Genomic DNA, 18,165 nt, shown 5'->3' with positions numbered 1-18,165 from the left:
ACTTAATGTATGTAATGTAATGTAGTTTGGTATTAGAAGTACAAATTGGAATTGGGGAATGAATGACAGGACCCTTATGTGGACCAACATTTTGCTTTATTCATTTATGTGATGTTGTTTTTCCTTAATTCTCTCAATATTAAAGGCTAAACTTTTACCCCAAACTAGATATGAAGAAATATTGTGAGTGACCATCTCAAAGTACACAAATTATGAACTCTTTTCTACCATGCTTTGCACTTTGAAAACTTTTTGAACCAAGTTCAACTATGTGTTCTTGTTCTCAGTATTCTATTTTTCAAAGAACTTTTCTCTTCAAGTCATGAGTTCTCTCATTCTTTGTCTCTCCAAGTTATAAGTACAATAGATATACAAAACTAATCCCATTTTATTGTGCTTGTGAAAAATTTAGACAGATATAGAGGCATCACTAAGTTGGTTTTGTACTGGTATCCATGATTATTCCATTCAATATTATAGGATTCGGGTATCTATATTTAGTTTTAGAACGAATTCGGATAAAATTTTTAATATTTGTCGTAAATACAGATAAATTTCAAATATTACTTTTTAAACAGATTGTGAATTTGCTCATTGGGCTTGGATGTTGTGAGAGTGACCCACTTTGATGGATCTCCAATGGATTTAAGTGTCCATGAGTAAGCCTACCAACCCAATCAACAGTTCAAAACTCACAATGAAAGGCTTCTGCTTGGGCCATGAAACTTCATTTCCTTATCTCATATTTTGCTTTCATTCAATTCAATGAGTAAATTGTCCTTCTCTATTTCATTTTCCACCTTAATGTGTGGTCTGGCTTCTAAGAAAATCAAGATATTTATTTCTCAGCACAATTTGACACTCTAACCTGCCCTTACAATCATCTTCCTTTAATTTGGTGATTAATGTATACATAATCAATTAAACATTAAAAATGATTTTTAATCTTTAACAAAAACACAGTTTTTTGTGTTGTTATGAGTATTCAAATTTAAATCATATTTAAAAAAAATCTAAAAACAAATATATAAGCTTAAGGTGCTGTCTAATCAACATAAATTCTATTTCTAAATCATTAGTTGAAGGATCAAATCACACCATAACTAACAATAACTAACAAGGCTAAAGTTTTCAACCTCCCATGGTCATGGTACATTGAATGTAAGCCTTGCACTCAAAAGAAAAGCAAAAATGGTTGGTTTGATAGGGCACATTGTGTGTATAAAAGTCAACATTTTGGGGCAAAAAATCAGTTTTATTATTAATATGGAATCCAGCAAGTTTTCTTAAACTTGTAAACAGATACCATTTTTTATTTGTGTACTAAAACTATCTTTATCCAAAGTTTAGAATTTCAAAATTTATACGTGGCAAACAACCATGGGTTGTTTGAAACGTGGCTGGTTGTGAATCAGGTTTTACTGCACTATGGTTGGTGCTGGTTGACTGCTCTGACAGGTACAAATAAGACATAACCCTTTTAGCAAAAAGTTAGATTTCAAATGCAAAGAAGGTTAGATATGTTTCTGAAGGTGACATAATGATAAAACACATGTGAGAGTTGTTACTTACAAAAAATGTTCAAAGATCTTAGTTGCAAAGCCTTGAAAATTTGGTGGGATTTGTTTTAGTTTAGTTTAGTTTCACTTTTTGGTTGTGTTGGGGTCAGATAACTCAGATTCAGTTCAATGTGCCATCTCCAACATTGCTGAGTTCACACTTTAATGCACTTGGTATAAAGTGGTAAGCTTTTTGATTGCTGTCTTTTATGATCTGATAAGGTGTTTAACTTGTTGGGGTCTCTGATATAATTGTGGAATGATTACTGGTTGTTGGAAGTTCCTTTATGATGTTGAATCTCTTCAAAGATTGGTGATTTTTTTTTTTTTGGTTTTGGATTCCATAACTTGTTGGGTTGTTGGCTGCCTGGAGTTTGGTAAAGTTTCTTACTATTTCTGGTTTGATTTGTTTATATGATATTTTCTTCAGGATTTGCTGCTGTTTCTCCTTGATTCTTGATTTTTCTGATGTGATTTGATGCAAAATCTGGGAACTGGTTTGAAGATTAACTGCTTAAGTGGTTGATTCAGAATCCCAGTCTGCAGTTTTCTTGTTCATATTTCAAGAACTAACCAAACTGAAATTTTGATGGGTTAGCAGCACTCAATTCATTCTGGCTAAAAGCCTGGAAAATTTCTTTTCTCTTCTTACCTACCAACCATCATCAGATTGCTCCAGCAATTCCTTGTAAAAATGTTCCTTTTTATGCTTACGGTTTGCTCTCTTTCATTTGTCTTTATAAACTATAGGTGTAGATTTTCTTGTTCAATTTGCTTTGACTGGGTTGCTGTGTAATTGGTGAAAACAGCACAGCTTTAAAGCTTGAATGGTGCACCCTCCACCTTTAGTTCTTTGAATAACTAATATCTGTAGCTTTCTACTTGTTTACTAAGAGAACTTGCTGGGAAAATGGTTACTCTGATATGTAGAATATGAGCTACATACTGAAATTGGTTATAATTCATTTGTTAATTCATTCGATGTTGTCTGATGACAGGCTCCTGGAATTCTTTTTGGTTGCAATATCTTGCAGAACAGGCTTTGAAAGGCTAACAATACAAGAAGACAATAGCTCAGACTCTAATTAAAATTATAGAGGAAATATGGTTCAAAAACTAGAAGCTATCAAGGGTGGTGGAGGATCTGTTAAGGTGGGGACTACTGGGACAATCAGTTCCCTGATGACAAGGGAACTGGACTCCATTAAACCAGCACCGCAGACACCTGCATCTTTTAGACACAAACCTCAGACAGTTCCTGTATCAGTTGCCTGTGGTTCTGCTACTCCTAAAAGATTACAGTTGAGGAAATCGTTGGACGGAGCAAGCACCAGTGGCAGTAGCAACAGCATGAGTTATAAAAGCCCTCAAACTGCCCAGAAGACAAAAAGCCTTCCTAAAAACGTCCATCAGATTCCAATGCTTGGCTCTGATAATATTGCTTTGGATAGAACTCCTAACAGACAGAAAAGTGACAAAAAGGTATCTAACATTGTTGAAGTTGTGGACATAAAGTGTGGAAATCCGGATAGAGCATGGGCTAGCCCTATAACAAATCGTCTCAAGAAGCTTGGGTTCTCTAAGCTTTCTGAGAGCATTGTCTAGACCTGCAACTTCTTCACATCAGATTTCAGGTTCCTATAACCGAACCCTGAAATCCCAACTGGCCTGTTCTCTGAAATTTCCACCATGGAACACATGCTTGGTAGGAGCTTGCTGCCTCCTATCTTCTTCTTCTTCTTCTTCTTCTTCTGAGTTGCTACAACAGGCCCGACAATTGGTCTGGAGTGACTACTAGAGGAAGCGAAATCTCTGACATTGGGATGAGGCTTCTCTGAGCCATCTCGGCAGCTTAGTTCCAGCCGGCTGAAGTACTCAATCTCTAGCATTACCAAGGATCCCACAGTGCCTCTGGTGCCTATTTCGACAGGAGGGTGTGCAGCCATTTCATCCGGGACCTTTTTGGCACTGGATTTTGATCTATGCATGCTTTGTCTGATAGGATTCAGGGAAGCTTGTAGATGAAGAGAGGTCGTTCTTGGTGTTGTTGTCTTGATGGGGAAAGTTCTTCCAGGCTGGGCCATTTGGTGTTTGGCCTTAGACCTAGTATCTCCACATGAGTTCTTTGCCTCATGTTCTTTATCTAAAGTGAACAGCGTTAGATTTTTGTCTGGTTGGAGGATTAAATGATGGCCTGCTCATTCCATTCATGTGCTTGCGGTTAAAACATTTAAGCTCCTAACCACTCTGCCTCTTTTCTTTTAACTACATAGGTTATATTTTAATGTTGTTTGGTGCACAGTAGGGTCAAATTTCCTACCGTTCACCAGGATAGAACAGTGAGTTATGCAGTCTTTTTACACACTCCTTTTGATTAGGTTCCTGACATTGTCACATTCAATACTTTCGTTGTTTCTCCTTGCATTTCAACAGTCTTATTCTCTAATATACACACTTTTATGTATGGTAGGAAAACTGATGAGTCTCATGTCAGGCAAAGTAACTGTTAAACCGATGCCATGACACTAGAAAAAGGAAAAGTGAGTTTTCCTGGAAAGTTTTGGTAAGCTGTTACTTTCTTTTTCATGTCTTTACTGCAAGAATGGGCAAGGAAGAATCAGCAGAGGAGGGTGAGGTGAGGTCTGGTAAGCAACTTGAGTGCTTTCCAGGCATGGAGGCAGGCTGTGGGGTTGATTTCTTTCCTTTGTTCCAATGGGGTCATGGGGAAAATATGACTGGTGCCCATTATCCTTAGCCTATGGAGAATGTGAACGGATTATTGAATTTTCTTTCAAGTTTACCTCTTTGGGCATGAAACAAAATAAATGAAACATAAAGATGCTCGCTCACAGCTGTTGGATTAGTTGCCAACTAGCCATGGACTAATTATTCCTGAAAAAAGAATTATAAGAGTGAAAAGTTGACAGATGATAATAAGCTTACAGCATTTTCAATTGGGTCAAAATGGATAATCAGAATAATTCTCTTTTAGTGCCTTTGTATTTAGCTACACCTAGAAGAGAACTTAGAATAAAGTTAACAGCTACCTTACCCAAAAGTGGGCATTTTTTGGGGTCTATGGATTGAATTAAAGAATTAAATCCCATTAAAGATTTCATTAACAGAATGAGATTTACTTATTTAACAAAAAAAAAAGTGAAAAATGATGAAGTAATATTAAAAGAAAAGGTCTAGGGAGGAAGGAGAGCAAAGGAAAATAGAGTGAGGGTGATATTCTATTCATGTTAATCATTTTTTTGTATTGATTCTAAAAATATTTTATACCCAAATCTGTTTTTTCTTCTTTAATATTTGAAAGTGTTGAAAATATTTCTCAAAAAATATTTTCATGTTGTCCAAAAGAACCCTTAAAGAGAATGAAGACAGTGGGCTCCTGCTGCAAAACAAGGAGTTTTTATGACTATAACAGATTTTGTACTGTTGGTAAGGTGAAATGATAGAAGTTAGGCAGATATCCTTGTTTCATGGATCATGTCTCTTGACTTTGGGAGCTGTCTGTAGCTTGAATAGGCTGAAATGTTTGGTCCCAATGCTCCATGTTCAGTGAACAAAGCTAATCAATGGCTGCCAATAAGGAAAGCAATCCAATTATCCTAACTTAGACCTTTTTCTTCAATGAGCATAACCAGAACCTAGAGACACAGGCTTATGGGTTTTGTTTCTTGGGCTTCAGTATCCTACTGGCTAAGGCTAGTTTCTGCTAGTGGCCTACTTTTCCCACTTTCATTGGGCTTGTTGGGATCCTTTATGACCTTTGACTCCATTTTCCTTCCGCACCCAACAAAGATTACAATGTCAAAGTTAGTAAAAGATAACAATCAAATGATTTTAAGACAATTATCTTTCATAAAGATGATTGTTTCACCAAAAAGAGGTTAGCCAAGTTTTATCAATGGAGACAAGAAAATGGTAACGTCCCTTTCTCAAATCGACTAAACAACACTATGCTTATATGCCAAGTTTCACCATCCTACTATGTTGAGATTGTCAAATAAATCAACGGCCAACAACAGTCATGCAGGATAACAATGCAAAAGAACAAAAGACAGACAAATATTTCTTTCTCCAAAGACATGAGTGGATAGAAACTGAAGTTGTTCAAAACCAGTTTAATTTACTTCACTTTCTGTCTCACGGAGAAAAATCAGAAGAAACATGAATTCTATCCCATGTACTGTCCAAATACCTTTTACTTCAAAACCCATAAACTCACTTCCTTCTTTCCCAAAATTCAGTTCCAAGTTCCTGGGTACTCAAAACTCTCTCTCTTGGGTGAGGCCTTCGCGAATTGGACCCTCTAATGGTTCAAAAACAGAATGCTGGTTCAGGTTTGGTAAGAATGGTGTTGATGCTGAGGGTGCTGGCATTTATGGCAGCCAGACTAGGGATGATTTTGACAGAGATGATGTTGAGCAGGTTGGCTCTTTATGCTTTTGTTTTCTTTGTTCAGCAGGTTGTTTTTCTTCAATTTGTTCAGGTGATAGGACGTCTGAGATTATTTGGTTAATGGGTTCTTTTCACATTTTATTGCTGTTTTTCTTGTTACTTATTAGTTGTTAGTAATGAAGACAAAGGCTAGGGAATTCAACCAATGCCAGGAAGGGCCTAGACATTACATATTAGAAATGAATTTCACTTTGAAAGGTTTTAGTTTGCCTACCTGACAAGGATCTAATTGTTCACCAAAGCTATAGTTTAAATGTCAATGAATTTAACATTTTCAGTTCTAATGCTTTCTTTCTCATCAGTTCTACTTCTTGGAATTAGAGGATATGGTTGATGAAGGGGTAGAAGAAAACATGGTCTCTTTTTATACTTTGAGATGATTTTATGATCACTGGTCATCAGCCATATACATAGAGGATTAAATGTTAAATGAACTTTTGAAGGGTTTTTAGCGGTGTTTCATTGCTTTTTTTATGGTACTAGTTTTGTTTAATATAGAGTTAATAGCATAATGGGATATCCTTGGTTGGGAAAGCTATTAGAGATTGTTGTGAGCAGAACTAAAATAACATTCCTTTTAATCAAATTTTCATTGTTTCGCCTTTCTTAGCTATGGTTAGAAGAAATGCATAAACAGAAATGGACATCCAATAAACCTTGTCAAGATATGAGCATGGATATCATAACCCTTTGTGAATGGAAACATGAAAAAGCCTGTTGATAGCCGATTTAGTCTACAGAATAAGTTTTAATCGTCAAAGACAACAGAAAACATATTGTAAAGATTGATTGGAAATACTATAAATCATGCGTATTTCAAAGCACATTACAACATCATTGTCATGTATTACGATGTCAATTCCTATTACAGAAGTCATTAGTTGTCCTGGCACTTTTCTTCTTATTGTTCCAAGAAGTACCATCAATGCTGCAACACTTTACTATTTGTGTTCTTTGGTGTATTTTCTGCCATTATCGAAGATAGTTTTAGCTATGGTAATGAAGCAGTTGGTGTGAATCTCCTGTTGTCTTCTTATTTGTCTTGATAATAAATCTGAAAGGGAAGAAAGCACTTGTGTTTCCTTTTCTTCTAGTGTGGTTTGAATTCATCATGATAAACCAAAGTTTACTCTTTTCTTGTATTGTTGAATGGAGAACCTTTCTTTGGGTCTATTGAAGAAGCTATTCTGTTTTGCAGTACTTTAACTACATGGGGATGCTTGCTGTTGAAGGCTCCTATGATAAGATGGAAGCTCTTTTGAACCAGAACATCCACCCAGTAGACATCTTGTTGATGCTGGCTGCCTCGGAAGGCGACAAGCCGAAAATTGAAGAGCTGTTGAGAGCTGGAGCGAGTTACAATGTCAAGGATGCAGATGGGCGAACCGCCATTGATAGGGCTGTCAATGAAGAAGTAAAAGACCTCATTCTTAGTTTTTCTGTGCAGAAAGCTTGATCTAAATGAAAACAAATCTATTTTGATGACTAGACTTGGTTTCTTCCTCCATTTTTGGACATTGTTCTGCTCATTATAATATGTAATCTTTAGGTTTTGAGTCTTTTGAATACTTTCTTCAGTGAAGTTCTCTTGAATAAATGTGAAGCATTGGAAAATGGAAACTGCCCATTTTTTGTACCATCTTGTAATGGCACTGTATCAAAGATAATTTACAATAACTTTACAAGGATCAATAAAAACCAGTAAGCCTCCATGAATAAGTACCAGTATGCACACTGTATTGGAGTGGAATGAAATGAAAACTTCGAAATTTCTTACATTGCTCAACATTTTACAAGTCAAAGCCTGCAAGTATCGAAACCTAGAGGAACAGAAGCTTCAAAGGAACTTTTCAACATATACAGCCCTCAGCCACAGTCCACCTGCAAAATTGTAAAAGCTAGAGTGACTGCATAAGTGGTAAAGCTAGTGCAGATTTCACACTCCGATGAACAGGTACAAGAACAAATTTAAGACCATTACAAAGGATGATCTATCTAGAGTTCCATCTCCATCAACTTCCAAAATGGAAATCTCCTCCTGCTCCTAATCTTTTGCATCAAAGTTCAGGATAGATCACTTTAGCTTCACCTTTTTTCATGACTAGATTGTTTGGGATATCCTGCTTATCTATTCGCAAGTCATGAAATGCTCATTGATTGAGGAAAATGCATTTACTGGACAACTGAAAACAAGCTTGAAGAGTCTTAAAAGTTCCATCTGTCCAACTGCCGCTTGGCTTCTACCATATCTTTCTGTGCTTTCTTCCTCCGGTAGAATATTGGACAATCCCGACTGAAAACATGATAAAGTATTGCTCAAAACTAAAATAAAAGAGAAAGGCCAAGGCAATCAAGTGCTGTCATACTCAGCCTATGCATCCCGTAGATCCCTCTCTTTTCCAAATAAATCACGGAATAAGCATGGTCCTATATTGGTATTTTTATATGTGCACTATATTAAGGTATTGCAAGCCCTTATAAAAAACCCAATTTTACCAAGAATTTCCAGAGAAAAACCTCTACCTAAAACAACAACATTGTTCATCACAAACAACAAAGAGAAAGGAGATAGTAAAACCTAGTGCAGAGAACATCCTGGTGAAGAGAGCCTTGGCACTCTTGGCACTGTGTCCATAGCCTCCCAAAAAGCTCCTCTAGCTCTGACACTGCAGTCACTCCATACAATCACATCATCAAAAAACCTTGGTTCCTCCAGTAATCAATACTATTATTTCACAGCAGAAAAACAATAAGGGAAAAAGTGCCCACCTTGAGAAACTGTTTTATAGTACAGTTCTGCCTCTCTTCCCTTGCAGTGAGAACAGAGTGTTCGATCTGTATTGCTGAGGGAAAACTCAATATGGTGTAATGTTAGATACCTTGCAGAAAAATGACATTGGTATTTATACATGCAAGATATGCCATACATTTGCATGCTTGTGCAGTAATCAAATAAGAAGGCTGCCTCTCCAAAGTTCTTGCAGATAATTCTAAACATTTTTAATCCTACATATTTACCAATGAAATTCAGATTATTCATTACTAAGCATTCAGGTTATGCCATTACTAAGCATTCAGATTATCCATGCTTCTATAAAGAATTCAAAGAAAATAGCAGAGCAAACCTAGCTTATGAAGCAAAGAGTCATACAAATTTGAGATCATGTTTAAATTAAGAATAGTAGTCAAAAGATCAAAGATTACCAAATGAAGATTCTTCAAATTCTTCAAAAGAAAGAAAAATGCAAGAACTTATTAATCCATTAAATAAAAACTAAAACATATGAGCAATCAATGATACCTAATTAGTGCTTTGCAGCCAATGCAACTAAGTTGCTTCTTTGCAAATCTCATTATTCCACTGTTTGAAGGAGTTGAGATGGAAATGGATCTTGTGTGACTTCCATGGAGAAGTTCCTTGCTGGCATTCTTCAAAATGGGCTCAAAAATTCTTAAAAGAGGCTGTTGCATTAACAATATTGTTAAAACATGAAAAGGAACAAACTTCTATGACTACAATTGAGAGTATAAACACTGAACAAACCTTGCTAATTTGATTTTCAAGATAGTATTGAGGATCGATGGGGATGTTATTTTCTAGCACATAGATTGGGTCCTCTGACCTCTCATAAGCCTGAATTTCATGGACAATATTTGATACCAGAATACCATATAATATAATCAATTCCAAGAGAAGGGAATAATATTTCTTTTAAGAAAAAATTGCCAGCAAGATTACCTTGGCGCCTTTTGCAGCTTTTATAATGACATATGGCACCCGATCCCCAACATTTGGAGCAGTAGCAGCATCTCGCTGTCAATTATAGATTAAACAATCATACTAATGCTCTAAAATCATAAGCATTTTATAGAGGATATCAAATGGGCTGCCTTAGAAGAACTATATTCCCAGCCTTTACTAAAGGCAACAACGCATTAAATCACTTAGAAAATAAAAAAAATCATCAAGTACTATGGCATCTTTAAGTGTTCCAGCAATAAATGATAAGATGCATACTTGGCATGCAATATTGACTGTTTAACAAATATGTCAGAATCAGCAAGAAGATAACGCTAACATGATATCTATGTACTATAATGGGGTACCTCAAACATATATTATATGAAGCATGCTGAAAATGTAACAAGAAAAAGCAAAATACCAACCTTGCGCATGCGTTCAGCAAGTTCAACATGAGCGGCTTTTACCTCATAATCATCTCCAGTTTTTGTAAGACCCTGTTATATAGGAGCAGGAACAAAACCAACTAAAGTGACTGGCATATATTTATACAAGCATTATAAAAACTTTTAAAGACAGCCCAAGGAGAATGTTAAACCATCTAAGCACCAGGGTGACGGCACAGGAATCCAGGATATTTGTCTCACCTTAGTAATAACCAAAAGTGATAAATCCATTCGATTCATGAGAAGATCTGAAATAGTATTCTTGACATATTGAACTGCACCAGGAATGTCTCTATCGATCAATAATTTGTGAAGGCATTCATTGACAAGGTTTTTGACCAATAAACAATTGTCTCTTCGAACAGTTTCAATGCCTGTTCACAGTAAAACATGAATCAGTAGTCAAGTCAACAAAATTTTCAGAAGCTCAAATGGTTGAGAAACTTCTTCTTTACCTTTAGTGTCCATTTTGTCAAACTTTTGTGGATTTGTCCAAAACAAACCAGCATATCTTTTCTTGCTGATCAAAAGATAGGGATAATAAACCTTCTCGAACTCTAGTTTGATGGGCTAAAAACATCAAGTTAAGGCCATCCAGGAAAAAGGAAAAAAAAATGTTAACAACGCATATAAACTCATAAGTAAAATAGAGGTTGAAAAAAGTACAAAAATAAGTTTCAATTGATAATTTGCTAATTCTTTAAATAAATTGTGGCATCAATGATCCCAAACAGTAGCCTCCATGTTACACCAATTCAAGATTCTAGATGACCAGAATATTTTACCCAAGTGTAAAAAATTAAGGTTCAACCAGTTGCACAGGAACACTTCCCCCCTCCCTATTTGCACTGTAGCCTGTGTGGGCTTTCTTCAATTTTAAATAAAAGAAGATGAAGCACAAATTAAAATAAGAAAACACTTACTTTTGTGAAGGTTCCACTGATGTATTCTGCAGCTTCTCTCCCCAAGTTCATTGCGGCTTCTACATCAGGCACACCAAATTGTACCATCACAGAATCTGTGTCCCCATATATAACCTGATCATAAAACATTATTAGTTCTCCTTCTCACACAATCGTTCAGAACAATAATGTGAAGCAAGACTATCAAGCAACAGCAAATACACACATGCAGGCCCAAATGTCAATGCAAGTAAAATACTATTTCACTCTAACTCCCTAGGCCAGGAGAGAAAGTGAAATTGCCAAGCACATTCAAGACAAACCAGCCTCAACTAGGGAAAACTTCGAAGTAGATTATAGAGGAGAGAAACTAATCCATGTGATGAGTGCATCTGAAACTAAAGAAATTTTCAAATAAAAAACCCCTGAGATTCCAGATCTAAACAATCAACCAAATCTTAACCTGTTTTGATTCATATATCATATCCAGCAAATGGGTTTACGACATTACAAATATAAGTCTTCAACAATAAAACATTACAACAAGAGGATTTGAGATGATGTACCTCAGCATTGTGTTCATAGCCTCCTAGCACTGTGAATTTATCTTCAACAAGTTTTTTGGTGTGCTCAATCATTTGTCGACCTTTACAAGGTAACCAATGTGTTAGATCAAACAAAACTTTAAAAAGAAGGAACTTTTATCTAGCAATACTGTCAAAAAGAGACATTTTATTGTACCATAGCTTGTAACACTTGAAGAAATCTCTAAACATGGTAACTGACCGACAGTAGCTCCTGTAAATCCGTATACAGAATTTGCACTTATCTGAAACAGAATAATAAATCAAAGAGATCACTGTTATTAAAAGCAAATAAGGAAACATGTTAATTACACCCCTGAATGCAATAATTTACCATTTGAAAATGAATGATAACAAAACAGTAATGATCCTACCTTCAAGGCCAGCTGTCGACCATCTAAAACAGCTTTCTCAAGTGGATCCTTTGCTTCCTAGATTTGTATAAAAAATATAAGTCAAAAGAAAATGGAGGCAAAAAAGTGATCAAAAGAGAAGATGAGCAACTAATATTTTGATGGTATAATATAGAACCAATAGCAACATGAGGCAGAAACTTGCAATTAAAGAAAACTATCGTAATCACCTTTAAATCTGCTTTTGCTCGTTTACGAGCAGCTAATAGCTCTTCCAAGATTTCTGGAAGTATCCCCTGAAATTTTTCATTCTTCTAATTAGTTAAACATATGAAGTATACATCAAGAGGAAATAAAATAAAACCTCTAAAGTTAACGTATTTATAGAGAAATAATTATCTATAATAAAATTCACATTGTTTGGAATAATCTAACCTTCTGCAGATTTGGTTTAACAAATGTTTCACCAGATGGAGTTTTGTTAACACATTCTGGTGGAAGGTTGAATTTGCGAACATCTTCTGGTGTTACCTTCACAAAGACCGTCCAGATCAGAAATTGGCCCAATAGCCTCTAAAATCAAATCATTGATCCAAGTAAAAGGAACATAACTTAAACTATAATAAAATAACAGCTAAATGAGACAGTAAAAACAAAAATGGCATGGGAGAATCACCAGTGTGCAATAACATAAATTATATGCCATCATAATTGATGGATACAAAGATGCAAAATCCAGTGTTGCAATTGGCTTTTCATAGAACCCTGCCTTTGCTTCCAACACCTGCATCAGAGTTAATCCAAATGATAAATGTCAGTTGAATCTTTAATGAGGTAGCTGCAGTTTTAGATAACAATTATAAAGTAAGGAAATTTGAAACAAACTTACAGTTGCACCTTCATATGTTCCCTGTTCAGATCCTGCCTGTTTGACATTTGGAATAACAAGGTTTTTCTGCTTAGACTTCCTAAGAAGTTGAGAAAGTACCTGAAAAAATAGATCAAAGATCTTAAGTTTAACCTATTAATCACTTGATACTACAAAATCTTAACAATCGTACTAACCTTGATGCTTTGCCCTCTAGAAAGAAGAAAAGAGAGAGGGACACCTGTGACACGAGCCATCTCCACATAATTGTAAATAAACATGAGTTTATCCAAAAGCCTCTGGGGAAGGTAAGCATCCTGCAACCACAGAAGAAAAAGATTACTGATTCAGTCCCATCCGATTTGGAAGTTACGTCCATTTCAACTACAGCACTCTAAAAAGTAGCATATAGTGCCTGCTGATGTCATAGACCGACATAAGATTACAAAATCAAGATCAAGAGACTGGATTTTACAGTGGAAGTGATAGCTGATGCTTGTAGCATCTTATATACAAAATAGCTGTTATTAAATTGGAATAACTATTAGCAAACATCTCATGCCTTGAACAACTCAAAATACTGGTGGCGATACATATGCACCATATTATGCTCATAAATACAATGCAAAAGAAACCTAACAAGCTCTTTCAGATGGAAATATTAAATGATAGCAATTTTTACTAAACCAAGTAGACACAAACTACTATCACAAATATCTCAAAAAGGCTCATGCACATGAAGACAGAGCAAACCTCCATACCAATCACTAACAATTATCAATTAAAAAGAAAGTCAAGTAAACATTTCTGTTCAATAATAAGAACATGTGATCAAAATTATTTCAGAGCCTCAATTCCTGAACAGACCTGAAAATATTCAAAAGAATCTGCAACCATAATCATTTATGCACTGAAGTTTTGCAAGTTAGACTGAAACCAAAATATGCACCTTCAAACAATACACAGCAAGACGCCTCCTAGTCTCAGCATTCCCATTCTGAAGATCTGATATTATTGAATGGTGGACATCCTCCTTCTGTACATCAGCCATGCCAATGTAAAACTTGAGTTTCAATTTCAGATAAGAGTGACAAACAAAAGGAAACAACGAATGTTTAAAGGTAAATACATGTGCAGAAGAATCCGTGGAAATGAATCTTAATCCCTAGAAACAACTAGCAGAATCTAACTGCATATCTTGACTATCAAGACATAATTATCAAAGCAGGTACATAATCTTAAAAGAGAAATTCTGACCTGTTCAGAAAGAAAGTGTGCTGAAACTGAATTCAGTGAATAAGAACTTAGTTTGTAGTCACGCTGCATAACCTACAATGAAAGAAACACAGCAAATTAATCTCTCAATATAAATCATCTAAACTCTCAGATAAAAAATACAAACTCATGAAGTAGAAGAACGGCATGCGGAAAACCTGAAGCAAATCAAACTGAACTCTCCCTTCCACAGTAACTTCTTTGCTCTCCCGAGTTCCATACTGTCTGTAAAACAAACCAGCATCAATAACCGGAAACAGACTTGGAAAGTAACTCTTACACCAGAAACTGGAAGAAAACCCACAATAGTTATGTTATGCTATGAGTGGAAAAAGTATTGAATCATAATAATAATGAACTCAATTAAAAAGCCTTAGTAGCAGCTAAGTAAATTACAGATACCATAGTTTATTTTTCATAATCTCACTCTGAAATCGTGACAGTGAATTTCAATAAGGATATCGATTGAAGAAGCTAAAAGAAAATGAATAGAAGATTCGTTCACATTAAGCTCCTCATATGACCTTTCAGGTTATAGCCTTATAGGAAAGACAGCCTGAGAGGACAAGACTTTAAACACTGCTGAGACAACACAAGTAGCTAGCTTGGCCATTGGAAGTATGGGGTAACAAAAATGCCAATTTGAAAGGGAAAAAAATGAGTATTTTCAAAAGAAAACAAAAGAGAAGGGAGAAAGAGTGGATTTGCAAAAATGCCTTTCATGTTTTCTATTTTTAAGAAGATTCTGAGTATTCTTAGCAACTGCAGTGTGAGATAACAAGCTAGGGCCAAAGTTTTAACAAGAAATTAAGTTCAAGAACAGAAAAAATTATGACAATAACAAACGTGACAAATCCTTTACCTTGAAGAAAACGTTGTATCTTTTACACGAACCCTACTATTCCTGATGCGGCCAAGTATAGGAAATTCTGCTATTCCCAACATTTGTGCTCTCTATTAACCAGAAAATAAAATCTTAGATGGTTCAATCATGCAACAGTCTTTAGCACATAAAGTTTGCACATCCAACTGCTATACAAGTAAAGGGAAACCCAAAATAATGAACCAAATAGAAAGCTTTGCTACAGTAACATTCAGGGAGAATAAAGCAGAAGTTCAGTGTTTCTATTACCTCAATAAGATATGGTAAATCAAACTTGCAAATGTTGTATCCAATTATAATATCAGGGTCTACTTCACGAATAAATTCCTGCAAGCAAAACCTGCTTATTAAACAATGAGCTGTGTAAACAAATGAAGATCTCTTTCCATGTGAGATTGACTACATTCTTCAACGTAAAAGGAAATTAATCATATGATTTGCTTAAGAGCCATTGAGACTTAAGAATGTAGGTAGTTGGACATAAACTTAGGTTATTCACAATGACTTGATGATGTCAATAGTGCACTTAGGATAATGGCAGAAAAGACAGCTTTATATTTGGCTTGAGAAAGCATGTGTTTTCTAATTCTTCCATTCCCTGTAGTTTCTCAGTTCAATGCAAATGAGGAAGTTGCTTTATGAATCTCTTAACAGGTATACAGTGTCCTGAACAACTTCCATAAGAAAAAAGAATCAATTATTTGACGAATTTAGTAAGACGCACAAACTGACACCCTGTGTTTATGCATGCCTTTGTAATAAATAGTAAAATAAACAGAAATGTTTTAAAGACAAAATTAGTACCCTCCAAGCAAGCAAGACTTCTTTTTCTGTATCAAAAGACATGACATCAACACCAACTATTGGGGAGCATGACTTAAGGGTCATGACATTTTGGATGAATGGTTGATCTTCTCCTTGCAAAGTAACTAGATTTGCCACCTAGAAGGAAACAAAAATTTTCTTCAGAAGTAGTGAAAGAAAATGACCAATTAGGTTTTAATCAATTCCTCATCCAACATGAAATCAGGACTCCCAAGAACAAACAAAATAGTTCCGCCCAAAACAGATTGGTGACTTGAATAGAGGCACAAGACCTGGATAACAGGATCATGAGTAGGCTCGGGAAAATGACCTTTGCGACCAGCACACTCGATGTCAAAACTCAATATGCGAAATGGTGCCATCTTTGAGAACTCCCCCTCTGGGGCATGACTAATCAACTCCGAATACCTTAGAACATTAACAGGGAAGGGAATTAAACCCGGAGGATATGGAACCAATAACAAAGCAGATCGTTGAAATCCTCTTAAATAGACAAAAGAAGAGGTTACAAGCAATCAAACTCCAACTGGCAGTAGGACAAGTTCTTTACGGTCTTCTTATATTTGCCAGCCGATATTTCAATCCAATTACCACCAACGATGTTGCAATCAATCATGAAACGAAGTGCAAAAAGAACATTGCTCTCATATGTCATGAAGCTCTTCATACCAAGGCCATCAATTTGTATACCTCTATCAAGAATGCCTGCAAGTCATGGATGATTAACAAGCCTCCGGATATAAAAAGAAGCATGCAGGTTTCTAGAATTATGTGCATGATTAAGAGTTCATGTCAAAAAAATTAAACTAAAAACAGAAAAACCTTTCAACTACACTAAATGCATTTCCTGCAGTGAATGCAACTCAAATGAATTATAGATCATACAAAAGCATCAGGAATTTTACCGCGACAACTAGTAACCATCGTTGGCAATGCCACAACAATCTTGAGAAATGGTTGAGACTTTTGTTGCTGGTAATACATAATGCTCCTTTTCTGAACCAATTCAACTCGTCGAACAAACTTTGGTACCTTACTATTTCTGTTCAACTCCTTCATCCTCCCCTGAAACAATGTAATTAAAACCATTAAGAAGCAACTCAATAAGAGCAATTTTATAGCCTAAGGAAGCGGTAAAAACAAACACCTCAAGGGTTTGTTGAAAACGGGATATATCATCAGGACCCATTCCCGGAGGGCAGCTAATGTAGAAATAAGGCTCAAATCCATGAACAAGACAACAAACACTGTGCCCTACAAATTGTCAATATAAGCAATTCATCAGATTGACATAATATGTACATTTTGGGATTTTTATCTTCAAAGATGGTATTTTAAAACCGCAATGATGTTTTTTTTTTTTCAGCAACCAAATGTGGCAATGCTTAACTACTAAAAAAAATTCAAATCAAGTAAAAAAAAGTTGACATAATTTATTAATTTTCTTAAGCATTCTTAGCAGCCAAACATCTCTTAACTATGACAGATTTCAGGAAAAAAGTACCTTCTCTTGTAACCCCAAAAATTCGGATAATGGCAGCGGGACCAGAAGAATCAGGCAGCAAATCTTTGTTACTCTCTCCAATCACATAATCAATCTCCAATTGCTGGAAAACTAAAACCCCACAAAACAAAAATAAAAAAGAAAAGCTCAAAATTTTTCCACAACAACCATAAAAATCAAGTATTTACTTCAAAAGGTTTGATTTTTAACTTACGGATGCTACAAGACTGGGAAATGTAGGCATTAGAGAGAGGAGGGCGGGCCCATTTGGAAAGACGAGAAGCTAGAGCTTGACGTTCCTCAACGTCCCGGAGGATTAAGGATTCAACGTCTTCTTCCCCCATGAGGGTTTCGTCAAGGAAGACATCTTCATCGACGAAATCTTCTTCCGTCGGCGGTGGGGGAGGCGCTGGCGATGTCGCTTGGTGCTTCGTTGCCGGAGATGGTTGGTGTTGCGACGGCGGCGGTGGTCGCTTCCTTGAGTTGCCGCCGTTGTTCATGATTCGGTGTCGTTTTGAATACACAGAGAGAGAGGGAGGGAGGGAGGGGAGAGAGAGAGAGAGAGAGAGAGAGAGAGAGAGAGGGGGGCGGGGGGGGGGGAATGGAGAGATTATGTGGGGTTGGAGCGTTGAGGAGAGTGAAATTCCCGCCAGTTTTGGGGTCTTATATGGGGAAGGTAATGTCACGTGCCTTGCACGTGGACTGTAATAACAGAATTTAGTGATTAATTTACTCTTTGTAATAAAGCCACGTTTGC

At 36.1% G+C, this 18,165-nt stretch overlaps 4 protein-coding genes across 6 annotated transcripts; 2 read left to right on the top strand and 2 right to left on the bottom strand.

Moving 5' to 3' along the window:
- The first annotated feature begins 1,397 nt into the window (after positions 1-1,397).
- On the top strand, positions 1,398-3,164 carry LOC110419270 (hexon). 3 transcript variants are annotated; one of them, XM_021432252.2, is made up of 4 exons: positions 1,451-1,743; positions 1,990-2,152; positions 2,310-2,389; positions 2,558-3,164. In XM_021432252.2, exon 4 carries the CDS (start codon positions 2,664-2,666, stop codon positions 3,162-3,164), a length of 501 nt encoding a protein of 166 aa, XP_021287927.1. In that variant the 5' UTR covers positions 1,451-1,743; positions 1,990-2,152; positions 2,310-2,389; positions 2,558-2,663. The 3 variants fall into 3 exon arrangements, with proteins under 3 accessions (XP_021287928.1, XP_021287927.1, XP_021287926.1); XM_021432253.2 differs by lacking the exons at positions 1,990-2,152; positions 2,310-2,389 and having other exon boundaries at positions 1,398-1,743; positions 2,594-3,164; XM_021432251.2 differs by lacking the exons at positions 1,990-2,152; positions 2,310-2,389 and having other exon boundaries at positions 1,461-1,743.
- On the bottom strand, positions 3,161-4,549 carry LOC149527036 (uncharacterized). The gene has a single exon (XM_089784071.1). It carries the CDS (start codon positions 3,641-3,643, stop codon positions 3,161-3,163), a length of 483 nt encoding a protein of 160 aa, XP_089640197.1. The 5' UTR covers positions 3,644-4,549.
- A 1,062-nt stretch (positions 4,550-5,611) lies between these two features.
- Positions 5,612-7,640, top strand: GDC1 (Ankyrin repeat family protein). Its single transcript, XM_021432451.2, has 2 exons — positions 5,612-5,996; positions 7,225-7,640. Exons 1-2 carry the CDS (start codon positions 5,736-5,738, stop codon positions 7,480-7,482), a joined length of 519 nt encoding a protein of 172 aa, XP_021288126.1. The 5' UTR covers positions 5,612-5,735; the 3' UTR covers positions 7,483-7,640.
- A 134-nt stretch (positions 7,641-7,774) lies between these two features.
- LOC110419416 (DNA polymerase delta subunit 1) lies at positions 7,775-17,927 on the bottom strand. Its single transcript, XM_021432450.2, has 30 exons — positions 17,623-17,927; positions 17,409-17,519; positions 17,052-17,158; positions 16,810-16,969; positions 16,414-16,609; positions 16,177-16,312; positions 15,884-16,021; positions 15,329-15,406; positions 15,059-15,150; positions 14,355-14,421; positions 14,179-14,250; positions 13,871-13,957; positions 13,119-13,238; positions 12,943-13,041; positions 12,730-12,837; positions 12,489-12,584; positions 12,284-12,349; positions 12,075-12,131; positions 11,858-11,945; positions 11,683-11,762; positions 11,138-11,251; positions 10,670-10,784; positions 10,416-10,588; positions 10,194-10,265; positions 9,766-9,840; positions 9,571-9,660; positions 9,328-9,488; positions 8,796-8,869; positions 8,605-8,692; positions 7,775-8,319 (listed from the first exon to the last, which is right to left on the bottom strand). Exons 1-30 carry the CDS (start codon positions 17,906-17,908, stop codon positions 8,232-8,234), a joined length of 3,294 nt encoding a protein of 1,097 aa, XP_021288125.1. The 5' UTR covers positions 17,909-17,927; the 3' UTR covers positions 7,775-8,231.
- Positions 17,928-18,165: the final 238 nt, after the last annotated feature.

Source organism: Theobroma umbraticum, unplaced genomic scaffold, assembly GCF_002168275.2.
Source record: "Theobroma umbraticum cultivar Fairchild unplaced genomic scaffold, ASM216827v3 scaffold_67.0, whole genome shotgun sequence".
Taxonomy (NCBI): Eukaryota; Viridiplantae; Streptophyta; class Magnoliopsida; order Malvales; family Malvaceae; genus Theobroma; species Theobroma umbraticum.
The sequence above is the reverse complement of the archived record's forward strand: the minus strand, read 5'-3'. Positions and strand labels throughout refer to the sequence as shown.